Below are 21,562 nucleotides of genomic sequence, written 5' to 3'. Positions count from 1 at the left end.
ATAGCAACTCAGCAGGGAAGGAGACATTCCAGCTCTTAAAAGTTAGTTTGAAAAGGAAACTGGCAAAGCCTCTGACCAGCCTCCACCGCTTCACTCCCTCACTGCAGCACATCACTTCCTGTTTGATCGGCGTCCCTGTCCTGGACCATCAGACATATTTAAGAGGAACAAAGTTCACCATCGATCAGCAAGCCTGCTGCATCACCTTCGTTCCTCTCGTGTTCTGCCTGAATTTGACCTGATGATCACAGGAAGTTGGACGCAGTGAACAGGAAGTGGACATCAAATACCAAACATTAACAACCCTTCAACTTGATGTCAAGTCAACCTGAGCTGCTGCCCGGGGGAGGGAAAACACCCCACCTGGAGGGGTGGAACCTGATCGTGTTTCTTGTTTGTGCCAGCAAACACTCACTTCCTGTGAGTGACGTAGCTGTACATGAGGTGGAGACAACACAGGGTAATGTGATGTTTGTTCCATCAGACTTACTTCCTGTTACCACCAGGTGGCGCTATGACTTAGCTTCAGCTCATAGGCTGCGTCCGAATTGCCAAGCAGCAACCTACGTCCTACTCCGACAACCTGTGTTGCATCAGAATGGGAGACTGTTGGTGCCGCAAACTTGGCTTGTGGGTCCACAAGTTTTTAGGGGACAAAGAAGAAGTCCGCGGTGCATTGTGGGCCATAGGTTGCTCCGTAGGATGCACCTGAACCGACCTACAATGTGGGCGTGTTTAGGCTGGAATTTAGGTTGAGAAGTAGGTCGCTACTCGCGCCAGTTGTGGTTTGGGACAGCCTCCGACCTGCTCTGAGACCTGCCATCAGACCTGCTTCAGACCTGCTTGGCCATTGGGACGCAGCCACAGACTCTTCAGGGACTCTCACCAAAGATCTGATCATGTGACTCCAGCTACTACAGTTTCCTGTTCTATGGCTGGATATCCAACATGGCCGTCTCCTCACCACGGTAACCTCTGAGTCTCCACAGCGACCTGTCACCAGGTTCTGACCCATCTGAGATGATCTGGTCCACCCACCAGGAGGAGGATGTCAGACCTGATGGAGTTTTTTTATTCAATTATCATCGATGTACAAAGTAAACAGGCGCAGTACAACAAAGTACATCCATGTAAAAACAGAGTGGGGGGGGGGGTCAGGTTCCATTCCTCTCCTGACCTGCAGAACTTCACTGCCTTTTTTCTGTTTTGTGCTGGCAGCAGGATCCTGGCGTGTTCCTTCAACGTTCTACCATTTCAAACATGTTCTCTGTTAACTTCCAGAGGTCTGGGGTCTCAGGAACCCCCCGCTGGTCCAGATCTTCCAGTCACAGAGCGTGTAGAGTGGTTTGACGCAGAGCTGCTGACTCCACCCTGAAGCCACGCCTCAGGAGCTCAGCAGAGGGACGCACGCCGCCAGCAACTGTGAAGGAACCTCCTTGGCTTTGGCTGCAGTGGAAGTTTCAAGAGTTTGGATGTCCAGCTTCCAGCCTCCGGGACAGAACTGATCTGGTGGTGGTCTCAGTTTGGTAAACATGGACGGGTTTCTTTGACCAGTGACTGCTGAACTTGGATGTTGGTCAATTTAGGATCGCCGACGCTGTGGTCGTTCGCCGAGAGCCAAGGAAGTGTTGGCATCACATGACTGGAACCAATCGTAGGACATCACAACAGAAGCGTGAGGGACGCTCTGACCAGATTGATAACTCACCTGACGAAGCCTTGGTCAGGCTCCCCCCCCCCACGTAATAGACTCTACTTCAGTTTTTATTCCTTCTCTTAAAAGACATGTTTGATTTCATTGACACGTGACTAATCGCTTCAGGACCTTGGTGCTCCTCCGCTGTGTTGAGCTCGACAACGAACTCCTTCAAAAGTAAAACCGGCTACGTCACACCTGTGACGGCCCTGGGGGCGGGGACTCTCGAGTAAAGACCCCGCGGAACGGCCGGCGCGCGGACAGAAGCGCCTCCTCAGAGCGCGGGACTTTCCTCTCCGTCACCTGGCGACATGTGGGCGCGAGCTGTGGTGTGCGCGGCGCTGCTGGGCGCGCTCCTGCCGGCGGGCGCGACGGAAGCCGAGAGGGGCGAGCGGCAGCTGCGGGACCATCGCTTCAACTCCAACTCCAACAGGCTGGTGCGAACCGCAGAACCCGGTCCCCCCGGCCCGGTTCTGCTTTACTAGAATAGCAACAGTTCAGCGTTCTCACGATCACCGGAAAACCTGGAAAAATCCCGCAATTTCAGAGTCGAAATTTCCTGGAAATGGTTTTGAAAAATGCATGAAGCCGGAAAATTGAAAGAGAAGTCGCAGAGACGTAGCCGAGGGACTGAGCCCCCGCGCGCCGCTCACGCTGGTTTCAGAGTTCACGCGTGAAGTGACGCCGCGCGTGTCCTTCAGTCTTTACTTTCAACATGAATCCATCACGACGTCCCTAAACGCCCCTGCATGTCTCGGTCGTTTGCCTCCGCGTCACAGCTGAGCTACATCCTGCTGTCACGTGACGTGGTTCTCGCGCTGGTGTTGCTGAAAACGCTCGAGCTTCACCTGCTGTCTCCGCCTCCTGAGCCGCGCGCGTTCCTCCTCTGACTCTGTGACTGGCGTGTTTCAGCTGGGCGACCTGCACGAGGTCCTGGAGAAGCTGCAGACCAAGAGCATCAACCCCTGGGAGAAGAAGTACGGACAAGTTCCCTCCGTGAGTCTGACTCCGCCCACCTGACCTCACCTTTACCTGCCCAGTCGCGGGAATTCTCCCCGTCAGGAGGCTTAGTGGAAAATTTAGTGACTCAGCGAGTTGAGGAACTTTTTACAATTTAAAGGTGCATCACAGTGTGTGTGTGTTGTTCCAGCAGGTGTGTGTGTGTGTGTGTGTCGTTGCAGTGCGACCTCGGGGAACACTGTGCCATCAGGAAAGGATCTCGTATCGGGAAGATGTGCGACTGTCCTCGAGGAGCGTTCTGTAACTTCTTCCTGCTCAAGTGCTTGTGAGCCAATCAGATCGTCCGTTACTATTATGTCATCAGTCAACAAGGAGACTGCAACAAATCCTTTCAGTTAATAAAGGTTTTGATTTTCAGACTTGTCCTTGTCCCACTTGAGTCACTTTCCCTCCTCGCACACACTGAGCTTCGTCCTGTCGTGTTTCTGCTGGTTCTTAAAATGTGACGAACGCAGGAAGTGACACGCTGGGGAGAAGCACCACACAGGAGATGGACCCTAGACAGTTACTGTAGCGCCCCCTATAGGTAAGACGGGGTGACACGCGTCCACCAGTGAGCAGGAAGAGCGCTGCTCTGAGTGAGTCTCAGGCTCCAAGCAGCTAAACCAAGTGCTTTGATTCGAATCCATAACAAGGTGGAGGTGTAGATCTCCTTCATACGGACGCGATCAACTTCCTGACTCTAGACCAATGGGAACAAATTAATCCTCAACATGAAAAAGTTGTCATTAATGGGTTCAGCCTGGAGGTCGTAGAGGTCACGCTTCCTACTCAGCAACATACAATCGCCATGAAGACTTGTGAAAGCAGCTCTGCTCAGACCGGATCACCACCGGTGAGTACAGACTAGAACCCCCCAATCCCAGTCAGGGACCATCACCACCAGTGAAGTTCTAGGGGCTCCAACTGGCAATAACAGACGTGAGCTGGTGTTTTGTCCCAGAAGGTTTTATTAGAAGAAAGGTTACAGGCGGCTAGACTCCTCGGGGCTGTTTGAAGTTCATGCCGACGGTGGGCTGCGTCACCTGCAGGTTGGACAAGCTGCCGAAGTCCTGAGGACCAGAACACACCACAATTAGAACCAGACGCCATTTCAGAGGCAGCACAGGGTCTGTTTGAGAGCGCCAGGGTCTGACAGGAACGGTTCTCCTGCAGACACGGGAAAGGCTCGCAGCTTCGTCTTCCTGTACTATCAATGACCCTGGCGACACACACGCCACCGTCACTTTCGATACAGGGCTGACATGACGTTTCTGCAGTTGGATCAAACAAAGACGGTGATGTTGAGGGTGGAAGGACAAACGAGCAGCTGGCGACCGGCGTCCTGGTGATGCAGCATCTCACGTGCCTGGCTCATGACCACGAGGACTTGCTGGATCCGTTTCAGAACTCAGGTGAACAAAACCTCAGCTCTGGGTTTAGGTTTCAGAGCAGCTGATACCAGTGAGATCACTCAAGTGAGTTGCTAACCCTGAGGGACGCCTCCTCACTGATAACGCCTCTCCACTAAAAACCTCGCCCCCCCACCCCGGTGCTTAAATACATGGAAGTACGCAATACCATCGCCCCAGGACACGAGGGCCGACATGGAGCTACAGGTGTTGGTTCAGTCACCGGCGCCGGTCATCAGGGGCCCGCCGGGCCTCAGAAGTAAACAACCACTGTTGCTTTTCCAGATTCTCGGTCGTCCCTCAGACATCATCGAGATTGAAGCTCCATCAAACGCTCATTAGGAAGTGACGGAATATCTGATCGGGTCTAACGGTCCCGACAGATTCCAGGGCTTCTATGTCAACGAGCTCTTCCTCCTGAAAGGGAACCCTGGTCTGATGTCATCGGCTGAACATTCCAGTTAACACATTCGCTGCCATCAGTCAAGACGTTGAGGGTTGAGCGGTCCTCCTCTCAGTTGCTTTCCTTCAGATTTCTAATTTCATGCATCGTTCAGTTTGCTGTGTCTTGACTACGACGACACTCCAGCCACGTTCAACAACTCTGCTACTTCCTGTTTCACGCCTGAGGAGAGGACGAGGACTCACCAGCAGCTTCAGCATCTCCTTGGTGTCAGGATCCACTTCGATCAGCTCCTGGTCCAGAGCCGACACCTGGGCAGAAGAGACTCTGATCAGAAGGGTTTCCCAGCAGGAAAAACACGTGCACTTGCAGGTTCTAAATTGAGAACTTGATCACCAACACGAGCATAACGACGAAGGAACTGTGCATCAGAGACGATTCTGTCTCGTTCTTCACACCCACGGCTCTTTAGATTCAAGCGTGGCGGCCAAAGTCCACTCAACAACAACAGAGGCTGATTGATGTGCTGCTCCCTCCACGGGCGAGGCGGGAGTGTGTGAGAGCGCCAGGGTCTGACAGGAACGGTTCTCCTGCAGACACGGGAAAGGCTCGCAGCTTCGTCTTCCTGTACTATCAATGACCCTGGCGACACACACGCCACCGTCACTTTCGATACAGGATGGAGAACATGTCACTGATCATGTTCACGCGGCCTACAATGACCCCGGTACACCATGGTCCCAAGTAAGGGTCTCCTAGAAGCGTGGGCTGGGTACCGTCCCCGCACCGCCCACCAGGGGCTGAGACGGTTACCCAACTCTTTTTTCATCTAATCGGCGCCGAGGGTTACAGGAGGGCGTGGGATTGATGACCAGCGAGGTCACCCAGTGACCACTGCTGCCACCCTGACGGCTCCAAGTCCATTTTAATTTATGGAATTCCATTTTTTACCTTTTACTGATATTTTACCACACAACAGTGCGTTTAAAGAATGTTTATGAATAAAATACACACTAATTAAACAGAAATGACCTCACATTGATTGAGCCAACAACACCGCCCTTTCCTCAACACTGTATTGCTGCATCATCATCATCATCATCATCATCATCATCATGGTGCTCTGCTGGCGAGCGTCAGCGCGATGCTTTTCGTTGTTTCTTATGACTTTTGGACAACAGGAGGTCATCACGTATTTTTCCCCTTCCAGTCAACAGAGTGTTGACAAAATGTACAAAGTAACAGGTCACCTGACACGTAGAGGTCACCAGGTGCTGCTCAGCTCTGGATTTAGGGTGAGCATCGTATTGCGTAGCTTTTTAGCAGACGGGGGGAGCGCCATGTTTGCATTTTGTTTGGAAAGCGACGGGGGGCAGGGGTTGTGTCACACTGATTAGCGACCCCCGGGAACAATTCCCCAGGTTTTTGTTCCTCTGTCTCGTGAAAACAGCATTTCCGTAATATTCTGCATTAAATTTTTTTTTATTCTACAATTCTCCAATTTCACTTAGCAGACGCTTTTGTCCAAAGCGACGTACAACACAAGCAAGAATTTAGACCTAATTAGGGAAAAGTCCATAGTAGCGCAAAAGTGCATTTATTGTTTATATGTTTTTATTACCCAATTCTGCGATGGCGGAAATTCTAGGGTCCTACATTCATCAGCCTCCTCTGTTCAAATTCTTCTTGTCACTTGTTGTCTGTGGTCCTGCGTCTCATGGCATCGATATGGTCAATATGAAACAGATGTGTTCCACTGGTGTCCAGACGGCGCCCACATGACGCCATCTGTCATTAAAGATTCCCAGTGCAATATTTTGTACCAGCTGCTGAAGTGCTGAGGGCACTGCAGCGACCTTCCAGGCGCTCTCTTTCAAGCAATATGATGCATCTCCAGACCCAGAGGAAGCAATGTTGTCTTTGGCTACGTGAGCAGGGGACAAAGATGGCTGCCACCAGTGAAAGCATCTGGATTGGTCTTTGCTTACCAAATAATTCCCAATCAAACCCCATTTTTTGACACATGCACAAGCATTCGGAGGTCCTTGCAACACTGGCGCCTCCAGCAGGACAGTGGGAGGTTGTATCTATACTCGGCTAACAGCTAACGGTTTAGTTTCCACGGCGGGAACAGATGGTTAATTATCAGAGCCCCGCCTCCAACACAATAAACAAACATCTATTGTTATTATGACAGCAGCAGAGACAGAGTTAAGCAAACCGCTCAGCTGGGTATCAGATCTGACACCCTCAGTGCAGACATGATGAAGCAACGTGCGTTCATCTAGTAATACTTCACCCAGCAAGAGTATTCTGTCTTTCAAGTACTCACTAATAGGAGTCTTGAGCTCAAAGATGTTTTTTCCCCTCCCCCCATCACTTCTTGGTGACTCCAGAATGCAGGAAGAGCCGGCCATGTATATTTAGCTTGAAGCTAACGGAGACTGACCTCCGGGACGTAGTTGTCCCTCCTCTCCCTCTCCTCCTCCTGCAGTTTGATGGAGATGCCTCTGACCGGACCCCTCTGGATCCTCTTCATCAGATGTGTCACATACCTGCAATTACACACACGCGCGCAGTGACATCACAGTGACCCCGTAATTACAGCACTGAACCATTGCATAATGATGGAGTTGATGTTTGTTAGAGATGCCTAGCGGTATCCATGGCAACAGGCATCATTGCGACCAGCATGCTGGGTCTACATGCCACCTGCTGATGTCTGACAACCGCCTTCTATTTTACACGCAACTTGATCAGGACGCTGACGACAGTGAGTCAGCGTCTCCTCGCCATGTTCTTAATCTGGATCCTCAAAGCAGAATCAGGGCGGAGTCTGTACATGGTTCAGGTGTCTGAGAGCGCCAGGGTTCAACAGGAACAGAGACCCATCAAACACGGGAAAGGCTCGCAGCTTCATTTTCCTGTACTATCAATGACCTGGCGACACGCACACCACGATCACTTTCGATACAGGGTGGCGAGCACGAGGGCCCAGAGCGTCCTCCTCCACCTGCTGACTGACTCACCCAGCTATCTTGTTTCGGAGCTTCTTGCTGGGGATGATGGCGATTTCCTCGCACACCCGCTTGTTGGTGTGGAAGTCATTTCCCAGTCGGGTGTAGTATTTCTCGATGATGACCCTGGCGGCCTTCTTCACCGTCTTGGTCCTGACTCGTCCCTGCGGACACAAATCACAACCTGTTGGAACGACCCTGGCACATGCTCAGTGGTTCAGGTGCATGGTTGGTCACGTGAGACTTCACCTTACACTCCCTCCCAGAGTTTCACTATGAGACAAAGGCTGCAGTGGGGGGCTTTGGTCTAATGCTGGCATGTCCTCACTAAACCAAATCGAATCTGGAGTCGGGAGGGTGACTGCCTCCTGCTGCTGAGACGAGCGAGGCAGGTGAGAGAAGGCACGTCGGGAACACACGCAGGAGCTCCCTGAGCCCCGGCTCGGCAGTCAATCACCGCCTATCAGCGGGTCTGAAAGTGCTTTCCGGTTAGGTGTTCGGCAACATTCCCTCACTCGACTGCAGTGTGGAGTTAGTGGCACCTGCCCGACCCTCTGGGGGGATGGAAAACCAAAAACGGTTCACTGTAGTCGGCGTTGGTGAGCAGCTCCCCCAGCGAAGCTGCTACAGCTATAGGCAAGCTAGCAAAGCTAATATCCGGTAAAACGGCCTGAATTCAAACACGTCGGCCAGTATAAACATTCCGCTTTGGATCTGAAGTTAAACAGATGGAGTCGAACAAGGACTCGGACTCATTCAGCTGGTCAGGAGCGTCACCCGCTGCCTCCATTTGCGGCGTCTCTCCTCCGCGGTGCCGCTGATTTAACTCTCCGCTGGCATCATCGACCGGCAATATCGCCGTGATCGTCTCTGACAAACTCCCTGGCCAACGTAGACGTAACAACCGGGGAGATAAAACCATGAAAACGCAAGGATTTGGTGAGATAGTCTAGCTGGAAATGCAGAAAATACCCACCATGTTGGATCGGCCTGGTAGAAGAGGACGCGCAGACTTCCGGTGGAAGTATAAATCGACGGAGGGCACGAGTGCACCAGTGCTGCGACCCCTAACGGTCGGAGGCTGCAACTACAACAACCGAGAAGAACATTTCGAGATTCAAAATTCTTTATTGTCATATGCACAATATTGACAGCGTGCAATGAAATGCTTAGAACAAGGCAGGCAGAAAACTCCAAGTAAGTAACATGAGAAAAAGGAAAGAAAAATGAATAGAATAAAACAGAAAATTAAAAAAATAAGGTAATGTCCTGATATATAAATAGCTTAGAGAAGCATGGTATTATGTACAGCAGTGATTATGTACAAATGTGGTGGCAATATATATATATATATATATATATATATATGTGTGTGTGTGTGTGTGTGTGTGTACAAGTATATGTACATGTGTGCAATATCTGAGAGTGCAGACTGTGCAGAGCAAACAAAATGAGCTTCTGGTTTAGTCGTCTGGTGGCTGTGGGGAAGAAAGTGTTTCTGATCTGGTCGTCCGTGTGCGGATGCTGTGGAAGCGTCTGCCAGACGGCAGGGATCTCTGATCTCCTGTGCTTTCCTGAGGCAGCGTGTTGAAGATGGATTGCGGGGGGGAGGTGACGGCCAGTGACCTTGAACATAAGAGATGTAACATTTTGGTGAAATAAAGCTTCAAATCTACTGAGACACAAATAGAAAAAATGATTTGAAGTGGAATTAACTTCTAAATACAAATACAAGAACAGAGAGTACTATTTGGGTTAACCTCCAATAGTCGTGTATTCATGACACAGGGCCAAATCCAGGACGTAGAAGATTGTCCAAATGTCTGAGGGGCCACATTAGCCCCCTTTATTCTTGCTTATTCAGCATTTTGTGCCTCAATACGCATTAGAAAAATAGCATTTAATCAGATTATTTTCCTGAAAGTCTCTTAAAACTCAACTGAAAACACACCATTGTACCTGTTCCTGTAATTCCATGGAAAATATCTGAATCCTGCCACTATTTGTATGATTACCAACGCAATAGATATGTGACTGAATACTTCATTAGCATCAGTCGGCACCGTGAAACCTGAACTCCGCTGTGATTTTTAAAGTATTTTTCATAATTGCACTGATCACGTGCAGCTTCCCTGAGTTGTTGGCGTGTCATTTTTCCCATGATGCTCTTCATGCCAGACAACCTTCATCATGTCGATGTATTGAGGTGCAGAAACAGAGCTGGAAAATTCATGAGAAGTCAGACTTTCTCAGCCTGATTATTTATTAGTGGTACTCCCTGTGCCCCCCCCCCCCCCCCAGCAAGAAGGTTGTGGGTGGAGCAGTGGTCCTCCCTGTGGCCCCCATCAAGAAGGTTGTGGGTGGAGCCCCGGCTGCAGCACGGGGTCTTTCTGGGTGAGTCTCCATGTTCTCCCTGTTCCTGCTGGGTTCTCTCTGGTACTCCAGCTTCCTCCACAGTCCAAAGACATCAAGAGGGGACCAGGTTAATCCAGACTCTAAATTGACCGTAGGCGTGGCTGGGAGAGCCAATGGTTGTCTGTCTCTATGTGTTGGCCCTGCCATGAACTGGTGACCTGTCCAGGGGGAAGGCTGCTGGGATAGGCTCCACCCCCACCACCCTCAACAGGAGAAGAGGGAGAACATGGAGGGATGGATGATGGATGGAGGGATGGATGGAAAACCAGAGTGTCACATCAAAGCATTTAATACTCAAGATACACTTCAATCAGCGGCGAAGCTCCAAAGTGAGTTTGTTGCCTCCATGAAGACCTCCTCATGTCCTCTGAGGATCGGCTGCATCAATCATTTCGCAGCAGCGATGCTGAAAACTCTCCTCCACAGCACTCACATTTGATGTCTTAAAGAAAGGAAATGTAATTTTTTTGCATTTTTCTGTTTGATTCGCAGCAAACGATGACTGTTTCCTGGGAGACAGCCTCAGATGAAGTTCATTGACTGCACTTTGAGATTGTGTTCAAAGTTTGCAGCAGTGACACGTCTTCACTGTTACTACCAGATGCAAGCTAGCAAGGCTAATGGCTAAAGAGGCGTGACTGCTGTTAATCGAACTTCCGCGTTATGAATTCTGTCCTTTTCTGTCAGACTTTTATTCGGTGTTCTTACTGGATACCTTTGTATTTGCTACGATTTCTTATTTTCTGTGTTTGAAATTAGCGTTCTTGCTCATTCTGGCCCAATGACATCAGTCAATCAAATAAAGAAGAAGTCGCTACAAGGACGCTGCTGCAGAGGTCATGATGCTGTCAGACATGCTAGCAGCACTTCTACTGATATTTACCATCTCCACGTCAGTGCATGAAGTCCTGCACACCACTAGGGGGAAGCATCACATTAATATAATAGTAGTGACTGTCTTCTGCTCAAATATTCTGTCATCACCTTCACCCAAAGACCGTGTACATGTTTACACGCCATGAAGGGTCACCGAAGGTCAAGCCAGCCAGTCTCATCCCTTGTGGCGGTAGCAGTGTAGGACCACGCTACACAGTCAATGAGTCTTTGGTGTCAACGTTGCTTCCGACAGTTTGAATATGTTGATACTGTCTCCAAACATTCTTGAGGCCTGGCTCCACCCCCTGATCCCTGCATGTCCAGCACGTACAGTGGAGACGTGGCGTCCACATTTCCTAGCCAGGCGGTTGTTAGAGCAGCGATGTGTCTGTTCCAGAGTAGAAATGTAATATCAGTGAATCTTTTCTGAGGTTCTGTCTGTTTTTTCCATGTTGTGATGCGTACGGTCACGTCAGGCGCATCAGGCTTTCCTTTCTGAGTGACGAGTGAAGAAGTGCAAAGTAGAAGCAGAAAAGTTGCATGTTATCAGTCACACACACATTCAAAGCATCAGCACTCTGACATTGTAGGTTAGCGTGGGCTCCTTCACACGTTGTTGTCAGGGCAACGGCAGAGGCACCAGCACATCAACGTAGCTGGCGGGGAGCAATCCTGATTGGTCGCCCAACGTGCCTTCATACCAGTTGGTGTCGACCTGGTTGGTGAGGAAGATGAGGTCTCCCTGGCTGAAGCGCAGCTCACCCTCATGGCTCGGATGGAAGGAGTACATGGCCCGGCAACAGGGCCGACCCAGGACCGGCTCGCCATCTGCTCGCCGAGACGCATGTGTACGAGCACAAGGAGTTTGTCAGCATTAGTTCTGCTATAAAGTAGCTGTCAACAACACTGTCGCTATATTTGATGGTAATGTCAGTGTTTTCCTACCGTAGGCGGAGACGGGGCTGTCTGGGTGGGGCCGCTGCTCCATAGACGACCCACCTTCACATGAACAAAGACATGATCACCTGTTTCATTCCAGAGAAACGTGCCATTAATACGGTGTTTGAGGAGCAGTTACCTGATGGTGGTGAGGGCGTGACCGAGGGCGGCCGGTGGGTTCTGACAGCGCTGTTGAGTTCAGCTCTGACTTTTCTGGGCCGGAACCGCTGTTCAGGTTTATGACTGGCAGCAGTCAACCTGTTGACAGATCACAATGTGAACCTACAACCCTTCAAGGTGTACTGCCACTCATGAATGTTCCCACGTCTTCATTCGTATCAGTGGTTCTCAAACAAGTGCTAGGACTTTTTCTGAAGCCATCAGCAGAGCATCACGGGACAGACCGCCTGCTGGGGCCTTTAGTTCTTTGATGAGTTCAGCTCCTCCTCAAATATGCAACTTGCAAGTCCACCATCTTGAAAAGCTACATCAGGCCACACAGTACTCCAGGTGCGTCACAGCTAACAGTTAGCACGGGTTCATCAGTGTAATGGCCTGCCATAACGTGTTAAAAGGCTAATGGCTAAACATTAGCAAGTGCTAATTGGATGATCAGGCATGTTATTACAACATTGTGACACCAAAATGGCCTCCTGCGTATTCATGTCTACGTCTTTGTTGGAACACATTTTGGGTCACAAAAACTCATTGTGAAGAAACTCTGTACATCTGATAACATGCAGGAATGTTATAGAGACTTAAGACACATATGCTCACCTAGCCTGCAGGTTGCCATGGAGACCCAGCAGGACACGGTGGGCGTGCTGGTGGAACTGCAGCAGGGCAGCGACCAGAGCAGCCAGAGGACGGAGCTGATGGACCTGCAGGAGGGGACATGGACCAAACAACCTTCATGACAAAGTATCAAAGTACAAATACATGAAGCAGGTGACATCACATAAACGCATTTGGCCAATCACTTCACCTTCTATCACAGCATCATCCTCCATCCATCCATCCTCCTCCCTTCAATCATCCATCCATCCATGCTCTCCCTCTTATCCTGTTAAGGGTGGGGGTGGAGCCTATCCCAGCTGACATTGGGTGAGAGGCGGGGTTCACCCTGGACGGGTCACCAGTTCATCTCAGGGCCATCAGGACCAATCAGGGGTTCAGTGTCTTGCTCAAGGACACTCGGACACCAGGGGAAGTGGGGATCGAACCAGCGACCTTGTGGTTGCTGAACGGCCTCTCTACCGCTGAGCCACGCCGGCCCTCAAAGTATTTCCACATCTTATCGTTTCTACTTTTTGGTATCATTCATTTCTGATTTGTCTCCTCTGACTCACGTCGTCCTGCAGCAGGAGCAACATGCTCCTCTCTACCAGCTCCTTGGAACTGGTGAACTTGTCCCAGGCCTTGTGGACGTCCTCCACCGGGACTTTAGCTCTCCGTCTCCTCAGGTAGTCAAAGTCCAGCCGGCGACCGTTGAGCTTCTTCAGCTGGTGCTGAGGAACCAATCAGAGCAAAGATAAGAAGCAGCCCACACCTCTGGCATTTGGGTCAAGTGTCGGTTCTCTGGTCTCAGATTTGAACAGTTTTTGATTTTTGTTCAGACCAAACAGGAAGTGAACCTCCAGCTACACACACAGGTTGACTAACGTGAGGAAGCTGCAGATTTTTGCCTTTGTCTGAGTCATCATGACTGTCTGGTAACCATGGCAATCATGATGGCCGTTGTGGAAGAAGCATAGTGATCTGTCAGTTCTGTTGCCATGACAACGAGCTGAGGGCTTTTAAAATTCTGAAGGGCGTTATGTTTCGTTTGGTCTTTACTTGAGTTTCATCACGCACAAAAATCAACTGACATTCAGTTTGAACTTTGTTTTGTCTGATTTCTTCTGGATCCCTGAATAATTTTGCTCGTTTGCTCGAAACAGAAACGTTTAACTGACAGCTGTCCGTCCTCTGTTTTGGGGTCCTGAACGTTGAGCAAGCGGTGTTGTGATTCAGTGTTTTCCCTCTGCGGCATCAGCAGTGTGGCGGTACTTCATCCCACTGAACCTGACCTCCGTCTCACCCTGATCTCCTTCAGCTGTGTGCTCTGGAGCTCCTGCAGGGGGTCGATGAAGGTGCGCTTGATGTTGAAATCCAGAGCATCTCTGGCCTGAGAAACCTGCTGCAGAGCCTCACCAGTGCCATCCAGAGCACCACCTGAACACAGGGGCGGAGAACAAGGGTGAATCCCTCCGCCGACCAAACGCGAGTCACTTCAGGTGAGTGTTTGCAGGGTCTCTTTGTGTACTGGGGGTCTATGAAAGCAAGTCCGACTGGCTGTGTTTTCTCAGACACTTTCCCATCTGATCACCTCAAACCTGGACAGGTCAAGTCAGAGATTGTCAGGAAGGTTTTATGATGTCGCACAACCCGTGGCCCCACCCCCTCACACAACAGACACTGCACTAAGTTCATAACACATCATCATTGTACCAAACTCAGACGCGGCCCCCAGCTGCTGGCTGTAGTGCTTCATACACCGTCCCAGCATGCTCTCTGTCTGCGGGTAGCCCAACGGTCTGGCCTGGCCCCGGATCCTGGACACGTTGTTGAGCATGCTCAGTCTAGCCCTGTAAGCTGTGAAAACACAAACACAGTCACTTCCTGTGCACAAGCTAGCAGCAGCTACCAGCACGGATGCTCTTAGTTCTTGTCTCACCATGAGCAACTCTGACTGTGGTTTTATTCATGCTAGCAACAGGAAATGACATCAACAAACTGAATTTAGGTCATGACGCCACCTAGCGGTTAGAGGCAGCAAGTCTGAGGTAACAAACAGAACGACTGTCTTGTCTTCACCTGAACCACAGCTACATCACATACAGGAAGTGATGTCAGCACCACAGGGCAGCACCAGTCTGAGCTTTCAGGTTCCCAGGTTCACACATTCTCTAAATCCACTCAGCATCTTTATCTTAGGGTGACTGCAGACTCCAGAGTCCTGGCCTCCATGGAGGCGGCTCCAGGTTCTACGGCAGCCTCACGTCTCTCTCCTTTAGAAGCCGCTGTGTGATGAAAGCAGTGCCACTGTGGGTGCTGTGGCGGGCCGGGCCCAGCCGTACCTGGGTTTGGCTGCAGGAACTCGGTGGTTCTGGTCAGCAGCTCCGCCAACAGACTGGTGATGACAGTGATGCTCTGGTACCGGACAAGAACACGTTGTTTCTGGTCAGTTCGGAGTTCCAGCAGAGGTGTGAGTGTGTGTGTGTGTGTGTGTGAGTGTGAGTGTGAGTGTGCGCGCAGCTGTTCACACTCTTACCTTCTCCATCTTTAGGAAGTCGTCATCCATCTTGGTTCCTTCGGCTCCCAACAGCCGCTCGTTCAGCAGCTGAAGTCAGTAAAAGTGGGGTTATGATGAGAACACTGAGAACCCGGCAGGTCACTACAGAACCCTGCAAGTGTCGAGACATGATACTGGTGTAAGGTAGCCCCCCTTTCATGTAAACCTGATACCTCAGGCACGTACGCCGCCGGGGAAATAATCCGGTTTTCATACCAAACTTCACTTGGACTCAAAGGTGAACTTATTTTGATTTTAGAAGTCAAAGGTCAAAGGTTAAGGTCACTGTGACCTGACAAAACATAGTTTTATTCTTGTAAACACTTCATCCTTGATATTTGTTGGATGACTCTCTGGTGAAACCATGACTCTCTGGTGAAACCATGACTCCCTGGTGAAACCATGACTCCCTGGTGAAACCATGACTCTCTGGTGAAACCATGACTCCCTGGTGAAACCATGACTCTCTGGTGAAACCATGACTCCCTGGTGAAACCATGACTCTCTGGTGAAACCATGACTCTCTGGTGAAACCATGACTCCCTGGTGAAACCATGACTCTCTGGTGAAACCATGACTCTCTGGTGAAACCATGACTCCCTGGTGAAACCATGACTCCCTGGTGAAACCATGAATCCCTGGTGAAACCATGACTCTCTCGTGAAACCATGACTCCCTGGTGAAACCATGACTCCCTGGTCAAACCATGACTCTCTGGTCAAACCATGACTCCCTGGTGAAACCATGACTCTCTGGTGAAACCATGAATCCCTGGTGAAACCATGACTCTCTGGTGAAACCATGACTCCCTGGTGAAACCATGACTCTCTGGTGAAACCATGACTCCCTGGTGAAACCATGACTCTCTGGTGAAACCATGACTCCCTGGTGAAACCATGACTCCCTGGTGAAACCATGACTCCCTGGTGAAACCATGACTCTGGTGAAACCATGACTCCCTGGTGAAACCATGACTCTCTGGTGAAACCATGACTCCCTGGTGAAACCATGACTCTCTGGTGAAACCATGACTCCCTGGTGAAACCATGAATCCCTGGTGAAACCATGACTCTCTGGTGAAACCATGACTCCCTGGTGAAACCATGACTCCCTGGTGAAACCATGACTCCCTGGTGAAACCATGACTCTGGTGAAACCATGACTCTCTGGTGAAACCATGACTCCCTGGTGAAACCATGAATCCCTGGTGAAACCATGACTCTCTGGTGAAACCATGACTCCCTGGTGAAACCATGACTCTCTGGTGAAACCATGAATCCCTGGTGAAACCATGACTCTCTGGTGAAACCATGACTCCCTGGTGAAACCATGACTCTCTGGTGAAACCATGACTCCCTGGTGAAACCATGACTCCCTGGTGAAACCATGACTCTCTGGTGAAACCATGACTCCCTGGTGAAACCATGACTCCCTGGTGAAACCATGAATCCCTGGTGAAACCATGACTCTCTGGTGAAACCATGACTCCCTGGTGAAACCATGACTCCCTGGTAGCACCTCTCCAACTCATGACTCAAGTTTTTAAAGAAATCAAGTGAATGACGTGGAATAAATGGAATCAAAAACAAAACTTTAGCTGATTGTCACTGTTATTAGTTTTAGACCCTATTATGTTTTTGTAATTATTATCATGATCCTTAGTTAGTATCATTGTCAATATTATTGTTATTGTTACCATTGATATTATAATTTTTATTATTATCATCGTGATAACCTGAGGATCTCTGGACGTGATGTCATCAGGTGGGAGCGCATGTTAGTGTCCAAGTCTCAATGTTGTCCTCATGATCACGATGACATCATCAACATCGTCGTCATCATCATCGGGCCTGTGTCGCAGTGCCCCCCCTACCTGACTCGCTTTGTGCATCTGCTTCTTCACTCCGGACACCGACATGGTTCACGCGGTCGAGTGGACTCTCTCCCCGGCAGCGGCTGCCTCCGGGTCCCGCCGAGCTCCATCCTTCGCTCAGCGCTACTTCCCCAGCAGGGAGTCCCCCGCACCGCCCCGCCGGTGACAGCTTCGGCTCCCCGCCGCTGGGACCCAGATGATCTCCTGGTTTGACGGTACTGAGGCGGCTGGTGTATGTGACGCTTTTGACTCGTAGTGATTTTTAAGTGCAGATTTACTGCGTGTGTCCCGGATGTCTCCCGCCTCACATGATGCCTTCAGGTTCCACTCTGTATTTATGAAGACGATTGGCTTGTTGTGGGTCAGATGGCGACAGTTGACCGGAAGAGAGAAGATTGAGGATATTTGTTTCTCTTCTGCTCTTTCTGACTCTTCTCATAAAAACGACTGACTCCTTGTCGTCGGCTCTCTTTATGACTTCCGGTCATGCGGACTTCCAATCCGAATCGAATATTTGTTATATTTGTTAGTATCATCGTAAACGCCTAGAAATAGAGTACGAGAGGGAGAAATCGTCTTGTCACATGACTCAATACCCGACGTCACATGCGAACATGGCGGCCGCGGTGTCCAGCGAACACTTCAACCACATGCAGCTTCTGCTGAAGGTCTTCTTCTTTACAACCGTTCACTTGTGTTCTTTCCTATTCATGTTCACTTCATCAGTTGTGTGAGCGTTTGAGTAAACCGGAAATCTCGCTGTTTGTTCGAGTTGTCATTAGCATGCTAGCAGTTAGCATTAAAGACAGGATGATTTTATTTGGTAAAACATTTTTGACCAGTTGTAGGTGTTTGATTAACTCGGTGTCGTTGTTTTTACCTGATCTAAAATGTAATTATTTTAAGTGTGTTAAATGTCGTACATTGTAGCTTTCATTCTATTCTAGAATCCCATTAGGACACAAAGAGCCCGAGGCAGTTTTTCTCTCCGATAATACTTCATCTCATTCTCCATCATTTCTGACAAATCCGACTTAGACCAACAACCTAAAACCACAGTGGAAGAAGTTTTCACATTTTTCTCACATTAAAAGTGCCAACAGTTTCTTTTGTCCCAGTACGTGCTGTAACTACTACTGACAGCATGGATCACGGTGAGTCTGAAGGAGGGAGAGGAGCTCTAACATCTGGCCGTCCCTGCGTCCTCAGGCTCCCTCTAAAGACACAGTGAAGGACGTTTGTCTCCAGAGCCACCGTGGCCCCAGTCGCCGGCTAACGGAGACCACCGCCGCCGCCCTGAGCATCCCAGCAGCTCAGGCTGCTCAGGTAACCACGAAACCCTCCATGACAAATCACTGAGTCAGTAGGAGGAAAACGGCCTGTTTTTATGATTGATTGAGGTTTCAGACTCTCAAATATCAGGATTTTTGTTCTGTATGACAGAAAATAGAGAGTCTTTGGTCTTTGGGCTGTTGGACAGACAGAAACATGCCAACTTGCCACATCGTGATGATCTTTGTCAAAGTTGTGTGTGTATGTGTGTGTCTCCCCTCCAGCTGGTCCAGTCCCTCCACGTTCTCTCTCATCACGTTGTCTTCCACAACCTCAGCTTTCCAGATCAGATCCTCCAACTCTTCCCCGAGTCGTTCCACCCTAACCTGAAGAACCTGCTGACCAAGATTCTGCTGGAGAACAGGTGGCTCCTCTTCCTCCTCAGCTGTTAGGTTTTTGGGTTTTCAGTCCGTCTTTCTGTCCGATTCTTAGGAACTCAGAATCTCTGTGAAAAAGAATTAGTGTTAGCATCCACTTGGGCAGACAGACTTCTCCAACTCTGTGTGTGTGTGTGTGTGTGTGTGTGTGTGTGAATTGGCTGATAACCAATGTGCCTGGGTGACTTTCAGCACCACGTGGAAAAGCGAAGCTCTCAGTAATCAGAGTGAGTCAGATCCTTCGTCACATTTGTGATTTTAATGTGACGCTGCTGCATGTTAACCCATCACCATTGGGGGGTGTGTGTGTGTGTGTGTGTGTGTGTGTGTGTGTGTGCGCGCACGTGCACGAGCAGTCTCCCTCCCTCAGCTGAAGGACTTGGACTGGAGGGTTGACATGGTGACAGGCTCAGACTCAGTCAGTCGGATGTGCGTCCCCACCTGCCTGGTACACTTCAAGGTTGGTGTCAACTTGACCCCTGACCTCCATCTGTAGAGGTCATGTGACTCCCTCCATCACAGGAGTGTCCTCGTGGACTGGACCCCCAGAGGGATCCATTTAGTTTTCTTCTGTTAAGTTCGTCACCTCTGGATTTTCTTCCTCATTCATCAACTTTTCACCATCAGGATCTTCAGACTTCGGTTAAATCGGGGAAATTAGTGATTAGATAAGATTAATCAAAGACAGAATAACCTGATGAAAATTAACATTTGAATATTTCTTTAAGGAAAGATTCAAATGTTTTTAAACTGAAATGTTCAGGTCACATCAGTGATGATGATCAGTGATTTTTCTGTGTTTTAAATGCTTGAAATGTCTCATGATGTCACATCCTTTTCCATCTTGTTTGCAGATGGAGGAGGCGTGTCCTTCAGCAGGTGGTGAGGTGGTATCCTCGGCAACAGTGGAGCTGAGCAGAGAGTCTCTGGACACCATCCTGGATGGACTGGGACGCATCCGGGACCAGCTGTCCATGGTGGCTGGGAAATGAAGACTCGGAGCCCCAGACCTGGCTCAGAAAATGAAATCACAGCTCACAGCTCTGAGAGAAGCTTCTGGAGCCATGATTTTTGTCGTCTCATTCCTTCGGAGAGAAAAAGTGACTTTTTAAGAAAGATGCTGAAGTTATTTATCTATAGTCAAGACCTGTGCTCCGCCCCATTCCTGCTCTGGACCATGTGACAATGTAGTCGCTCCTAATGTAATAACTTAAATGTAATAAAAGTTCATCATGAAATAACAGCTCGTCATGTAACAACAGCTCGTCATGTAACAACAGCTCGTCATGTAACAACAGCTCGTCATGTAACAACAGCTCGTCATGTAACAACAGCTCATCCTGTTATAATAGCTCGTCATGTAACAACAGCTCGTCATGTAACAACAGCTCGTCATGTTATAATAGCTCGTCATGTAACAACAGCTCGTCATGTAACAACAGCTCGTCATGTAACAACAGCTCGTCATGTAACAACAGCTCGTCATGTTATAATAGCTCGTCATGTAACAACAGCTCGTCATGTAACAACAGCTCATCCTGTAACAACAGCTTGTCATGAAATAATAGCTCGTCATGTAACAACAGCTCGTCATGTAACAACAGCTCATCATGTTAAAATAGCTCATCCTATAACAACAGCTCATCATGTTAAAATAGCTCGTCATGTAACAGCTCATCATGTAACAACAGCTCGTCATGAAATAATAGCTCGTCATGTAACAACAGCTCGTCATGTAACAACAGCTCATCATGTTAAAATAGCTCGTCATGTAACAACAGCTCATCCTGTTATAATAGCTCGTCATGTAACAACAGCTCGTCATGTAACAACAGCTCATCCTGTTATAATAGCTCGTCATGTAACAACAGCTCGTCATGTAACAACAGCTCATCCTGTTATAATAGCTCGTCATGTAACAACAGCTCGTCATGTAACAACAGCTCGTCATGTAACAACAGCTCGTCATGTAACAACAGCTCGTCATGTAACAACAGCTCATCCTGTAACAACAGCTTGTCATGAAATAATAGCTCGTCATGTAACAACAGCTCGTCATGTAACAGCTCATCCTGTAACAACAGCTTGTCATGAAATAATAGCTCGTCATGTAACAACAGCTCGTCATGAAATAATAGCTCGTCATGTAACAACAGCTCATCATGTTAAAATAGCTCATCCTATAACAACAGCTCATCATGTTAAAATAGCTCGTCATGTAACAGCTCATCATGTAACAACAGCTCGTCATGAAATAATAGCTCGTCATGTAAAAACAGCTCATCCTGTAACAACAGCTCATCATGTTAAAATAGCCTCGTCATGTAACAACAGCTCATCCTGTAACAACAGCTCGTCATGTTAAAATAGCCTCGTCATGTAACAACAGCTCATCCTGTAACAACAGCTCGTCATGTTAAAATAGCTCGTCATGTAACAACAGCTCGTCATGAAATAATAGCTCGTCATGTAACAACAGCTCGTCATGTAATTAAAGCTCTAAGGTCACTTTTTGTCAGGATCAGCCGTCATTACATGATGAGCTGTTTTTACTTGATGAGCTGTTGTTGCATGATGAGCTGTCGTTACATGACGAGCTGTCGTTACAGGATGAGCTGTTGTTACATGACGAGCTGTTACATGACGAGCTGTTACATGACGAGCTGTTACATGACGAGCTGTTGTTACATGACGAAATGTTGTTACATGACGAGCTGTCGTTACAGGACGAGCTGTCATTACATGATGAGTCGCTACAGACCATGTGATTTCACCTATCAACATCTAGAACATCAAATGTATTTATAAAAGATGTAAAAATTATTGGTTTTTTTATTTCTATTGCTAATTCTAAAATTTGCTATTGCTTAAAAAATTAGCAGGCGATAT

The 21,562-nt window shown here is 48.9% G+C and overlaps 4 protein-coding genes and 3 non-coding genes across 12 annotated transcripts; 2 read left to right on the top strand and 5 right to left on the bottom strand.

Moving 5' to 3' along the window:
• The first annotated feature begins 1,790 nt into the window (after positions 1–1,790).
• Positions 1,791–3,073, top strand: cart2 (cocaine- and amphetamine-regulated transcript 2). Its single transcript, XM_086207935.1, has 3 exons — positions 1,791–2,133; positions 2,609–2,692; positions 2,878–3,073. Exons 1-3 carry the CDS (start codon positions 2,008–2,010, stop codon positions 2,983–2,985), a joined length of 318 nt encoding a protein of 105 aa, XP_086064061.1. The 5' UTR covers positions 1,791–2,007; the 3' UTR covers positions 2,986–3,073.
• A 570-nt stretch (positions 3,074–3,643) lies between these two features.
• On the bottom strand, positions 3,644–8,935 carry LOC147259511 (small ribosomal subunit protein eS17). The gene is made up of 6 exons (XM_086207970.1): positions 8,922–8,935; positions 8,504–8,594; positions 7,540–7,691; positions 6,960–7,065; positions 4,756–4,821; positions 3,644–3,768 (listed from the first exon to the last, which is right to left on the bottom strand). The coding sequence occupies exons 1-6, from the start codon at positions 8,933–8,935 to the stop codon at positions 3,691–3,693; spliced, it is 507 nt and encodes a 168-aa protein (XP_086064096.1). The 3' UTR covers positions 3,644–3,690.
• Positions 3,829–3,955, bottom strand: LOC147259514 (small nucleolar RNA SNORA71). The gene has a single exon (XR_015117354.1). It is a non-coding gene; the product is annotated as a small nucleolar RNA SNORA71 (small nucleolar RNA).
• Positions 5,064–5,190, bottom strand: LOC147259513 (small nucleolar RNA SNORA71). Its single transcript, XR_015117330.1, has one exon. It is a non-coding gene; the product is annotated as a small nucleolar RNA SNORA71 (small nucleolar RNA).
• LOC147259512 (small nucleolar RNA SNORA71) lies at positions 7,363–7,488 on the bottom strand. Its single transcript, XR_015117342.1, has one exon. It is a non-coding gene; the product is annotated as a small nucleolar RNA SNORA71 (small nucleolar RNA).
• Positions 8,537–18,757, bottom strand: sh3gl3b (SH3-domain GRB2-like 3b). Of its 5 annotated transcripts, none has more exons than XM_086209941.1 (11): positions 16,965–18,757; positions 15,071–15,203; positions 14,877–14,949; positions 14,248–14,391; positions 13,838–13,971; positions 13,107–13,265; positions 12,535–12,638; positions 11,897–12,015; positions 11,764–11,817; positions 11,520–11,646; positions 8,539–9,153 (listed from the first exon to the last, which is right to left on the bottom strand). In XM_086209941.1, the coding sequence occupies exons 2-11, from the start codon at positions 15,098–15,100 to the stop codon at positions 8,991–8,993; spliced, it is 1,107 nt and encodes a 368-aa protein (XP_086066067.1). In that variant the 5' UTR covers positions 15,101–15,203; positions 16,965–18,757; the 3' UTR covers positions 8,539–8,990. The 5 variants fall into 5 exon arrangements, with proteins under 5 accessions (XP_086066070.1, XP_086066067.1, XP_086066068.1 ...); XM_086209942.1 differs by lacking the exon at positions 16,965–18,757 and adding an exon at positions 16,827–16,944 and having other exon boundaries at positions 15,071–15,139; XM_086209940.1 differs by having other exon boundaries at positions 8,541–9,153; positions 15,071–15,139.
• On the top strand, positions 16,953–19,914 carry commd9 (COMM domain containing 9). Of its 2 annotated transcripts, none has more exons than XM_086209946.1 (6): positions 16,953–17,196; positions 18,174–18,290; positions 18,521–18,660; positions 18,866–18,900; positions 19,030–19,133; positions 19,528–19,914. In XM_086209946.1, the coding sequence occupies exons 1-6, from the start codon at positions 17,161–17,163 to the stop codon at positions 19,663–19,665; spliced, it is 570 nt and encodes a 189-aa protein (XP_086066072.1). In that variant the 5' UTR covers positions 16,953–17,160; the 3' UTR covers positions 19,666–19,914. The 2 variants fall into 2 exon arrangements, with proteins under 2 accessions (XP_086066072.1, XP_086066071.1); XM_086209945.1 differs by lacking the exon at positions 16,953–17,196 and adding an exon at positions 17,311–17,632.
• Positions 19,915–21,562: the final 1,648 nt, after the last annotated feature.

Source organism: Aulostomus chinensis, chromosome 7 (genome assembly GCF_037954235.1).
Source record: "Aulostomus chinensis isolate RoL2024-O1b breed Wild chromosome 7, RoL_Achi_v1.0, whole genome shotgun sequence".
Taxonomy (NCBI): Eukaryota; Metazoa; Chordata; class Actinopteri; order Syngnathiformes; family Aulostomidae; genus Aulostomus; species Aulostomus chinensis.
The sequence above is the reverse complement of the archived record's forward strand: the minus strand, read 5'-3'. Positions and strand labels throughout refer to the sequence as shown.